An 11,824-nucleotide genomic window follows, 5' to 3' on the forward strand; every position below is an offset into this window, starting at 1 on the left:
TAGTAAGCATAGAATTTATTGGAAGATTAACCAATAGAAGTGGAACTCGATATAAAGTAAATGTGAATAATGTAATAGAAAGTATGCAATCCAAAGGAATAAATTTTAGGAGTCCTCTTAAAATCAGCTCTGAAGAAAGAGCAGGAGAAGAATGGAATATTGCTGCTTTAATAGAACCAAAGATTTTAAAACAGCCTGAAGATTACATAAGCTATGAAAATAGAAAGGGGCAAACTTGTATTAGGTTTGTAGATTATAAAGAAAAAAGTCTGGATGATTTAGAAGCATCTAGTTCTGAATCAAATGTAGAAGAAAATAGAAGACATAGTGTATGTGAATTTATGGAAAAATTAGACATTGATAATGAAATAAAACATTATGAGCAAAAGCTAAGTAAAATTCCTGATGAATATAATACTTCTATGTTATGTGAATGGTCTGCTATAAGAGAAAAAGAAATTTACTTTAGACGAGAAATTTATAGGCTTAACAAAATTAAAAAAGAAAGAGAGCTAAATGATAAGAAATATAAAGCGTCAGTTGTTACAAAGAAGTGGGAAAATGAGTCAAACCCAAAAGATACGCAGAGTCATAAAGCTAAAAGGGATCCAGACACTTATAAAGATAATGTTATAAAGTTGCAAAAGGAAAATGAAGTAAAGATAGAGAATACAGAAGAGGATATGATTAGTGAAGAGGAACAGTGGGAAATTAATAATAAGTATTTATTAGAAAGTTATGAGGAAAAGGATGAAGATATAACTGAGTCATATAGCAAAGATTTAGAAATACATATGTCTTTACAAGACAAAGATAATGCTATAGAAGCAATGGATCTTGACGCTAGTTCATCTAAAAGAAGACGAGGTCCGGAAATAAAAACTGAAGAAGAAAAAGAAAGACCTTCTAGAATGTCAGGAACTTGGCCACCAGAAAAGGAAGAACCTGCATATAGCTATATACCAGGACAATATAAATATATGAGTTCAAAAGGAAGACAATTTGAAAAGACAGTTCAATTTCAAAATTATAGAAGTGATGGTGCTATATTAAATTTAGCAGCACATGACCCTATAGATTGGCCGAATATAATCAGTATATGGAAAGGATTGATAGTGCAAAAATACATACAAACCAGCATAATATTGGAAATAGAGTAGAAGATATGCTTACATATTTAGAAACATTTTTAGGAGAATCAGCTAAGGTTTTATGGGAACAATGGATAGAAGCCTTTCCTAATTACTATGAAGAGTTAAAAAGAGCTGTTAGTAATCCATATAATTTTGCAAATATTATTTCAAGCATTGTTATAGGAGAAGATCCTGAATTAGGATATACTACTTTGCAAAATGAAAGATTAAAAGAAATAGAAAAGCTAACTTTAACAAACTGGAAAGGAATAAAAGAGTTCTCTCAACATTATTTGTATAATGCTACAACTGCTAAGCAAGGATATAATAAATGAATCGTAGAAAGATACTTTAATAAGTTGCCAGACCCTTTAGGGTCCATGATATTCGAAGAATATAAAAAAGAATGCAAGGAATATAATATTTATCAAGCTATAACATTTGTTTTTAAGCAGCTTAGAAAGTTATGCACAAATATACAAGCCCAAAGGTCAATGAAACAATCAGATTATAATTTTTGCAACAAGATAGTTCAAATACCATTGACATATGGAGAAGAGAGATCTAGAAATAAAAGATATCCAAGGAATTACAAGAAGGGAAATGTAAAAACAAAGAAGAGATATTTTCTGAGGAGATCAGATAATAGAGCTCCTTTCCTTCATAAAAGAAATGTACGAAGATATAATCCCAGAAAGAATTATGATAGCACATGTAGGTGTTTTATATGCAACTCACCAGATCATTTAAGTAAAACTTGCCCTAATAAAGATAAGAAAAGGTATTCTAGTAAGCAAGAAGAACAAGAAAAGATGTTAATAATAGATAGTGTGAATGAGAATATCTTAGTTTGTGATGATGATATAATGGACGATGAGTCAATATATTCTATAATAGAGACAGATGAAGTAGAATATGATGAAGAAAATGAATCAAGTGGAGAAGAATTAGATTTAATTGATGAATTAGCTGGTCTAAAAATAGAAATGATGGATCAAGTAATTTGCAATCATGAATGTGATTATAAAGAAGGTAAGTCTAGCATAAAATGTGTATATTGCATATATTATCAAGACCCAGGAGAAAGAGCAACATGTAGTCTTTGTTTAAGACAAGCCTGTATGGCATGTCTAGAGCAGAAAAATAATGAGAAAGTGGAAAATAAGTTAGAATTAGTAGAAGAAGTTAGTTTAGAGAAAGATAAGAAGGAGTACAAATATTTAGACAATACTCCACAAGAGTTTTTAGTTCCTAGAATAAGTTTTAAGACTGAGCAAGTCCTGTCATGTTTCACGCAGGATATTATAAATCTAATATGGAGGAAATATGCTGAAAGACAATACAAAACCTTTCTTGATATACAAAATTATTTTATAAGATTATATCAAGGAAAAGAAAGGCAACTAGGAATAATTGCCAAAGCAAATATCTTTCCTTTACTCCATATTGATGATAAATTAATTGTCAAGCCTCGTCATAAATTTATAATATTCAAGGCTGATATAAATTTAAAATATTTCAGAAGTATACAAAGAAATACTGGTAATGATATCTCTTTACAAACTATTATAGACCATGGTTTAGCTCATGATATATATGGAACACTTGGAGAAATATGTCAATCAGACCTTGGAATTGCTATTAAAGAAGCAGCTAAAAAATTAGCCTGTGTCCAAGGAAGATATAGAATTAGATTTTGCTCTAATCCACCAAAATTTACACAACCTATAAGACCTGCAAGCCATGATATTTATATTACAAAATGATCATATAAATTTCCTACTACTTGGTCTTCTGATATATGGCAGAATTATGAAGAGTTATTCGCCAATAATGCAAATCATGACAAGTGGAGGATATTTACTGAAGCAAGAGAAATAGAAGGAAATACAAAATTTGATCCTGAATATTATATGATGTATCAAAATAAGATAATAAAAATATTCCTACGAGAATATTATGGCAAAAATAGTATCATACAAAGAGAAGTGGGAAGACTGATAAAGCCTAATTATGGTACAGAATGTGAACTAAGAAAAGAATATCGAGAATTGTTGTCATGGTATGAAATATGGCAGCCAGAAGATGCTGATACTGAAGTAGAAGAAATATTACAAGAAGAATATCAGCAAGATTAATATTCATGTTTCTAGAATGTTGATAAGGAGTTAAACATGCCAGAGTGTTGCTTGATGTCTGCGACATCAATCATTCGGGCGTGGAAGACTATACACACCGAATATATTCTCGAATATATCCAGAGAATATCCAGAGAATTCTCAAACAGTAATTTCAACAGTGAGTTCTACTATATCCAGGACAATTATTGAAGCCAGTGTTATCGTCCAGCTGTCCAGGCAACAGTAAAGGAGGATAATTGAAGACGCCGGGTGTCCAGCGCTTTCTTAAGCCTGAAGGCTCCTCCCGTCTATAAAAGGAGAAGCCAGACGCGCGCATTCATCACGGAAAAACCACAACGACGGACAACGAGCCAGACGAAGAACTCAGAGCGCATCCACCACCACTCCACCTAATTAGTAGCCATCTCACTCCCATTGTAATATAGAAATAAGGGAGCTGCTGTAGCCGCCCTTCGTCTGTAAGGTAATCCACGGTTGTGTAAGTGCTTGGGGCTTCCCGAAAGGGAAAGCCGTATGTAAGTTTGCTCTGTGGAAATGGATTAAGCTTTCCTGTGAATTTCCCTGCTTTCCTTTGAGCTCATGCATACGGGGTGATGTCTCTACGCTAGGGACCCTAGAGGAGAAACCTCTGCGTTGAGTTGCTCTCGTTTAGCCCATGGAGAGGCGTCTGAGAAAGCCTGTGTCCGTAGAGAAGTGTTCCCTTCGGGTGGAACTGCCTGGGGAGACGGTAGGGCCTGAGTCCTGTGTACGCGTGGCCGGGGTTAGTTCGGGAGAAGACCGGGTAGGCCTGGTTCTGAAGCAAGCTAGCGATGCATGCGGTGAGTACCGAGTAGGATTTACACAAGCATAAGACACTCCACCGGCTGAAATTTTGGTTTCGCCAACCTGCCAAGATCCTGAGAAGCACGCATTACCATACTCTACATATTCACTAATCACGCGCAAATAATCACGCACTCGTTCACCATCCACAAGAGGTCGCTATCGTTCAATAGTCAGTGCCTGAATATTAGCTGTGAAATATTACTCTGCTAATTACCCGCATAATAATCACGCACTCATATCCACCACCCACACAAGTCGCTATCGTAGAATAGTGTAGAATTTTGGTCCCTGAGCCACTCTCTGGTGAGTGCTCGTGCACTGTTTATTTTCTTAATTAAGAGTTAAGCGCATACTTAGCCAATTTATATTGCCAGAATACTGCTGCGAATAGTAGCGTGAAAGCGACGCTCTGCTCGCTGAGTTGCTAAATACTCCCTAATTATTTACAAGAATAGTGCATAAAGAGGAGACCTCCTGAAGTGGTTCATCCACCTTGTGAGTGGGATTCTCCTATTCATATTCTGAATTTGAATAGTACCTGATATTTTGAATAGTGCCACGAATTTGAATAGTAACTGCTGAATTTGAATAGTGTTGTGAATAGTAACTCGTGATTTTGAATGTGAATTTCGAATTCCCGGTTCTTTTTGCGTTGCTGTACAAGTTTGCCCCTTTCTATTTTCATAGCTTATGTAATCTTCAGGTTGTTTTAAAGTCTTTGGTTCTATTAAAGCAGCAATATTCCATTCTTCTCCTGCTCTTTCTTCAGAGCTGACTTTAAGAGGACTCCTAAAATTTATTCCTTTGGATTGCATACTTTCTATTACATTATTCACATTTACTTTATATCGAGTTCCACTTCTATTGGTTAATCTTCCATTGAATTCTATGCTTACTAATAAATTGGTACCTTTAAAGTCTTCATAACCTTTGGTCTGAAAAGCAAATACCATTTTATCTATAAATTCTTTTATTGGCATTATTAAATCTGGAGCTATATATGTTATTAGCATATTTTCATTCATGTCTCCTTCTAAGAATCCTAATGATGCTTTGTGTACTGATTCCCATCTTTTATCTAATAGAGTGATTAAAATTTTTGTTACTAATTTCTTCCTTGTCATTCCTTTAATTCCTATAATATACATTCCTTGATGTATGTATTTATATCCAGTATATTTCAATCTTTTCTCAATTTGCTTACAGGAAAGCTTAATCCATTTCCACAGAGCAAACTTACATACGGCTTTCCCTTTCGGGAAACCCCAAGCACTTACACAACCGTCGATTACCTTACAGGCGAAGGGCGATTACAGCAGCTCCCTTATTTCTATATTACAATGGGAGTGAGATGGCTACTAATTAGGTGGAGTGGTGGTGGATGCGCTCTGAGTTCTTCGTCTGGCTCGTTGTCCGTCGTCGTCCGTGTGGTCCTCATGCGTGCGTCTGGCTTCTCCTTTTATAGACAGGAGGAGCCTTCAGGCTTAAGGAAGCGCTGGACACCCGGCGTCTTCAATTATCCTCCTTTACTGTTGCCTGGACAGCTGGACGATAACGCTGGCTTCAATAATTATCCTGGATACAGTAGAACTCACTGTTGAAATTACTGTTTATTCCTTTTGCCTTGTCCACTTCCTTCACGTGATATTCTCTGGATATATTCGAGAATATATTCGGTGTATAGTCTTCCATGCCCGAATATATATATATATAAACACCAGCCAGGGGCGGAGTCAGAACTTGGATTAGGGGGCTCATTTTCTTCTTCTTCCTTCTCTTTTCCCTTTTTCACTTCTTCTTCCTCCTCTTTGCTATACCAAAATTTCTTAGAGGAAGCTTGTAGGGCCTCCAATGGACAACATGGGGCTCACACCACACCGGCGTACCGCACCAAAGGACAAATAGATCCAGTGTAAAACTTACTCACTCTGTTCCAAATAATAGGTTGTTTGACTTTTTAACACTAAATTTGATCACTCGTCTTATTAAAAAAATTTATGCAAATATAGTCAAATTTAAGTTATTCTTAAAGAATTTATATTGATAAAGCAAGCCACAATAAAAGAAGTGGTGTTTTGCATAAATTTTTAAATAACACAAGTGGTCAAATTTGAGATAAAAAAGTCAAACGATCTATAATTTAATACGAAAAGAGTAACATACAATACTGGAGTTGGCCCCAACCGGCTCGGCGCTCTATCCATACTGATCATCATGCTGCTGGGTCGAATAATCGAAGACGGTGTTCCGGTAGGCGCCATCATCCACTGGCTGCCGGAACAAGTGCTGAAAAGCAAGACGACGGATCACTCCACTGGTCGGTTGCCTTCAGGAGCATGGAAACTGAGCTGCGCGGCCATGCATGCATCGCTGTTCCGTGGCAGTGGCACGGCCGGCGCCCTCGGTCGCGCGCGTCATGGCCCCCTGCCTGCCCCCGCCGCGCGGCACGCCACGGGGTTTGTCTTTGTCTTGTGGGGGTCCGGTCCGGTCCGTTCGCCCCCATGCCGGTTTGTTGCTCGATCGATTCGATTCCATTCATGCATTCGGTCCCATGCCCAAGCACCCAGCGGTCTCGCTTTTCCGCCGTTCCGGAGGCTGGAAAGCTAGCTAGGGATCGATCGAGGAAAAAGGATAAGGCCCCGATGGGATGGGATGGGAGGGTCCGTCTGGAAGCGCGGTGAGGTGTTCCAGCCGGTGAGGTGGCCGGCGACGGTGCGACCGGGGCTGGGTGGGGGTGACACGGACCGGACGCCGCCCGGATGTCGCGCGCGGGAGAGCAGCCGCGTGTCCGCCGAGGACCCATCCAGTATGGATTGAGCCCAGCCCGGCCGGGGGGCGCCGGCAAATTATTCATCCGCCGCTGCTCGCTGACGATGACCGTGCAGTTATAGTAGTAGAACATTTTCGTTTCCGTTTCCGTTTTTGTTTTTTCGACAGGGAGTAGAAGAACATTAGAGTGTCTGCCCTCCTCTACCACGACAGGTGGTGCGTGCCTCCGTGCTTGTCCCCGTCCCATGCGTACTCTCTCGCTGAGAGGAAAATTAAAGACAGGGGTGAGCTTGTCCCTTCCGAGTGCCATTTGCCAACCGGAGGAGCAGCTTTGTTACGGCACAATAGCAGACGGGCCTGCGGCCAGCGTACGCAGAGGGGTTTGGTTCGTGCTGCTGCGTCTGCATCGCGAGCACTGCCGTACGCGCCCACTGTTCCCGCCGCACGCACCTGCCATTCATCAGCCCACGGACCAACTCGGCGACCGGTGCAAGCAATCAAATCGAACCGCCCCGGCGTGCAGTGCCAGCAGCACCAGCAGACTGGCCGCGGACGGAGCAGGCCAGGCCAGCAGCGGCGGCAACCGGCGAGCCAACCAGGAACCGTCGGCCGCTGGGTGGGCACACGCGCCCTCCCTATCTGCCGGTCATGGCCCGTCGTCGGCCTCTGTGTCCTGCTGGTCCGGACGACAGGACCCTTGCTCGCCACTGTGTCCTGGTCTCGCGCGCCAACTGCTGGAGGAAAGGAAACGCGACGGGCGACGGCCGTGCCCCCGGCCCCGGCAGCCGCTTTTACGGGGGAGGCATGGGCGCGAGATGGAACGGAACGACCTTGGAACAGCATGGTTGCATCAGCTGCATAGTTGCGACTGCGTAGTGGAGTATCAGTATCACGGCAGTCTCGTGGCAACGTTGAGACGGTGGGGGTCACCTCGCCGGCGTGAAAGGCGGGGAGGCGTCGCCGTCCCCGCCCACGACTTCCACGGCGGCACCACAGCATGCTTTAAATTTTTGGGAATTTTCCCCCCGGGCGGGCGCGCGCTGACGCCGCCGCGAGGTCGACCCCGTGGAAGAGCGAGAGGGAAGACGACGGGAAGCCTCTGCGTGCCCAGCGCCCGTCTGTCCGTTCCTTCCTCGTTGTCTTGTCTCTCGCCGCGGGCGCAGATGCGATGCGTCCCGCCCGGTCGCCATCATCCGAGCCCCGCGACAGGAAGCCACACCACCGCACGTCCCTAGGGCAACGTACCCGCACGCGATCAAGGCGGCGGTGGCGGCGTCATCGGCCTCCACCAGCCCGCGCACGTAGGGATGAAAACGGTTGGGAACAGTCGGGAAAATCCCTCAATTGTTTCCGCAACTGTATTTTTTAATCGGGAACGGAAACGGGAACGGAAAAATCGGACGGAAAAACGAAATCAGTATTACGGAATATCGGGAACAGAATCAATCGGTCGGGAGCATGCCGATTACGATCGGAAATCGATAACTCAAAACAGAAAAATACATACAACCACTTCAAACATTTTACTCGATAAAATAATTACAACTATGCATAAATAACATGGAAACAAGACTCGTATAACTAAAAAACACAGGTAAAGTGAATCACGAATTCACAATTCACGTTGGAACACATGCAAACAACAATTCACGTTTCCAACATAGGTAACATAGCCGACTACGACAAATACGGGAATTCCCGCGGGAATTTTCCCTGCTGAAAACGGGAACCGTGAAAATGGTCGGGAAAACACCCCAATCGTTCCCGTTCCCGCCCATTTTCCCGTTTTGTTTTCCTATTTTCCTATTTTTTTGCGAAAACAGTTTACGGTCGGTTTAAACGGTAAACGGAGTCGGTCGGGACGGGATTTTCCCGTCCCATTTTCAACCCTACGCGCACGCGCGTCTCCAGCGTTCGGCGGCGGACTGGAGGAGATCACTACTGCTGCGCGCGCGTTTCCTCGTGGGCTGCCAGCTTCTGTCGCGTTCCCGGGCCGCGAAAGGCCGACGGGATGGCCGCGCCTCACGCCGTCCCGGACTCGAGTCGCTTTTGCAGCAGGCAGGCGCATCGTCGTTGCTCTGGCGTTTTCTCGCCCCGCCTTTTGGAACAGAAAGCGCAGGAGGGGAAGCAGCCAAGGCATGCGCCGAGCGCCGCACGAGAAAGGCAGGTGGGATACGACGTCACGTCACGTCTCGGCTGTGCGAGCAGGCCACGGCCGTGCTGGCCATTGCCGGTTTTCTCGTCGTTCTCGTTCGCTCTCCTGCGCCTCGTCACGGGCCAGCCAGCCTGCGGTGAAAAAGATTTCACTGCTGCCTTCCGCCCTGCTGCTCTGTGAAACCACCGCTTCGCCATAATGTTACCTCAGCGAGCCAACCACCATCATGTACAGGTTACAGGAGGAGGAGGGAGTGGGCAAAAAAAACGACAGCGACAAAAAAAGAAAAAGAAATGAACGGCCGGCCGGCCGGAGCAGTAAAAACTGGCGCTGCTAGTGCTAACAAGAGTGACCGGAAACGGACGGACGACGCCAGCACAGGGCGCGTCACGGTGCCGGGGCCGCCGCGTTGGCGTTGGCGTTGGCGTTGGCGTCGGGGTGCGCCGCGGCGTCGAGCCACCGGTCCATGGGCGCGCACTCCGCCTTGTGCGCCATCTTCCAGTGCAGCGCCTGGCACGCGCGCGAGCAGTAGTTCACCACGCCGCACACCGAGCACCGCCGGAACTCGTGCCGCCGCGTTTCGGGCCGCCCGCACAGCGCCTGCGAGCACAGCCGCAGCGCGCCGCCCTCGTCCTCCGGCGAGACCGCCGCCGCCGCCGCCTGGGCGAGCGGCCGCGTCGCGAACCAGTCCACCAGGAACCGGTTCGCCGCGTGCGCCTCCCCCGCCGCGGCCGCGGCGCGGCACCCGAAGTCGCTCAGGAGGCACGAGTGCCGCCGCGGGGCCCCCTTGCCGCCGTTGCTGCCGGGCCCGGCGCGGGCCGGGGGCGGCGCCGACGAGGCGGCGACCGCGGCGGCGAGCTCGCGGGCGTTGGCCTGGATGAGGAGGCGGCGGCCGTCCAGCACGGAGCGGCGCACGCCGTAGCCATCCTGGAGGCAGTGCCCGAGCTCGCGGAGCGCGTCCACGTGGCCCAGCGACGCCGCGCGCGCGCACAGCGCGGCGCCCGCGCGGAGGTCGCGGTCGTCCTTGCCGCCGCCGCTGCCGTTGAACTGGATCACGGCCAGCGAGTAGAGCGCCTCACGGTGCCCGCCCACCGCCGCCGCCGCCATCAGCGCCGCGCCGGGCCCGCGGCTCCCCAGGCAGTAGAACCGGATCTGCACCACGCGCGAGCGAGTTCCGTTAGCACCATATCTCGACCGCCATGGCAGACTAATTAAGCCGGCGGCAAGATTAAGTCTTATTCCTTACCATGCCAAGAAGGTAGCAGGCTTCCAGGTTGCCGGCGTCCGCGCAGCGCTGCAGGAAGCGGTGCGCGTCGTCCGACCAGGCCTCGGCGCGCACGGCGAGGCACCGCGGCGAGGCCCGCGCTAGCACCACCTTGCTCTGCCCGAGCTCCCTGAACCTCTTGCACCTGCACACCAAAACAGCCATGCCGCTCCGTAAGAACTCCAGCCTGCAATCCAACGATTCACGGGACGACAGAGCCAGCCGGCAGGGGCACGTACGTGAGCATGGCGCCGGCGAGGTCGGCCGGCGAGCCTGCGGACGCCGCGACATCGCGCAGTATCGACACGACGAGATCGTCAGGCAGCTCCTCGAACATGCCGCAGCCGCCGGCCGCCGGCGGCGGCGACCCCTCGGCCGCTGCCGTCCGGCGCCTCTTCCGGCGGTGCGCCTCAGGGCCGTCGCCCGCCGCCGCGTGGCAGGAGTAGCACGCGCCCCGCCTCGTCCTCATGCCTGCCTATCCTGTCCGGATGCGGCGTCGCCCCCCGTACGCGGGGCTCCTCGTGGCGAGCCGTGCGCGGTTGCAGTTCTTGGGTGAGGAGGGAGAGAAAGGAGGGGAGCGCTGGCCGCTGCGGGGGGGGTCCGTGTCCGTAATGGCGAGGGAGGCCGGGGAGAGGAGTTATATATAGGAAGGAGACGGAGGACGGGGTCGTCGTGGCCTGCGTGGAAGCGCGGAGGGAGGAGAGAGAAAGAGAAGCCCGTTCCGTTGCGACGGGGGTGGCGCTGAGCGGTCAACAGGGACGCTGACCGGAGGAGGGAAGAAGAAGAGAGAGATAGGGGGTTGCTTGAGGGGGAGCACGCTTGGATGCAAAGCCTCTCCCTTTCTTGATACTCCCCCCACCCTTCTCTCTCTCCTGTCCTTTTTTCCCACTCTCCTCGGCTTTTCTCCCTCTCTCTCCCTCTCATCGCTTTTGAGGCATTTTCTTTCCTTTTTTTTCTTCGCTGCCTCCAGTTTCTGCAGAGAGAGATGGAGAGATGGTGGTGGGACACTGGGAACTGGGCCCGTTCATGATTATGGTTACTGTAGTGCGTGCTCTATCTTTGACAGGCTTTAAGTCCCCCCCCTCTCCTCTGCATGCAAAATCTGCAATTTGCTTCCTTTGCCTGGCTTTGCCTTGCTTGGGCTGGGTTGTTTTGCTTCATCTGTTGCTGGTTTTGTTTCTCTCACACTAGAGAGAGGAAAAAGGGGTGCTGCTGGGGCCACGGGGTTTGTTCCTTGTGTCCTCACGGTTTGGTAACACCAAAACTGGGGTTGGTGACATGGATATCTCGCTGGATGAGATAGTTTCAGCATGGCACCAACATGGCACGCATGTGTATGGATCGCGGCAGCACACAGGATGGGTGGTTGGCACAACCTTTGCTTGTTGCTTGATTAATTGGCGCTGGTATATCTTGCTAACAATTGAAGATTTGCCTGCCTAATTCGATCGGTGCCCCCCTCAACTTTGATGCGTTAATAAAAACCTGCTGGTGACGGTTTTATTTGGATCCAAGGAAATGGTTGCTTCAATTCCGC

General features: G+C 48.0%; 1 protein-coding gene across 1 annotated transcript; it reads right to left on the reverse strand.

Annotated features, from left to right (window-relative positions):
* Nucleotides 1-9,196: 9,196 nt before the first annotated feature.
* Nucleotides 9,197-11,073, reverse strand: LOC120640719 (F-box protein At1g67340-like). The gene is made up of 3 exons (XM_039916633.1): nt 10,527-11,073; nt 10,270-10,432; nt 9,197-10,175 (listed from the first exon to the last, which is right to left on the reverse strand). Exons 1-3 carry the CDS (start codon nt 10,754-10,756, stop codon nt 9,411-9,413), a joined length of 1,158 nt encoding a protein of 385 aa, XP_039772567.1. The 5' UTR covers nt 10,757-11,073; the 3' UTR covers nt 9,197-9,410.
* Nucleotides 11,074-11,824: the final 751 nt, after the last annotated feature.

This window comes from Panicum virgatum, chromosome 7K (genome assembly GCF_016808335.1).
Source record: "Panicum virgatum strain AP13 chromosome 7K, P.virgatum_v5, whole genome shotgun sequence".
Taxonomy (NCBI): Eukaryota; Viridiplantae; Streptophyta; class Magnoliopsida; order Poales; family Poaceae; genus Panicum; species Panicum virgatum.

What these genes read in the sequence shown, in the direction of transcription:
- LOC120640719 (XM_039916633.1), bottom strand. Translation starts at nt 10,756, where the DNA reads ATGAGGACGAGGCGGGGCGCGTGCTACTCCTGCCACGCGGCGGCGGGC. An exon ending in CTCGCCGGCGCCATGCTCAC is followed by an intron (nt 10,433 to 10,526) that starts GTACGTGCCCCT and finishes TTTGGTGTGCAG; the next exon opens with GTGCAAGAGGTTCAGGGAGC. An exon ending in CCTGCTACCTTCTTGGCATG is followed by an intron (nt 10,176 to 10,269) that starts GTAAGGAATAAG and finishes CGCGTGGTGCAG; the next exon opens with ATCCGGTTCTACTGCCTGGG.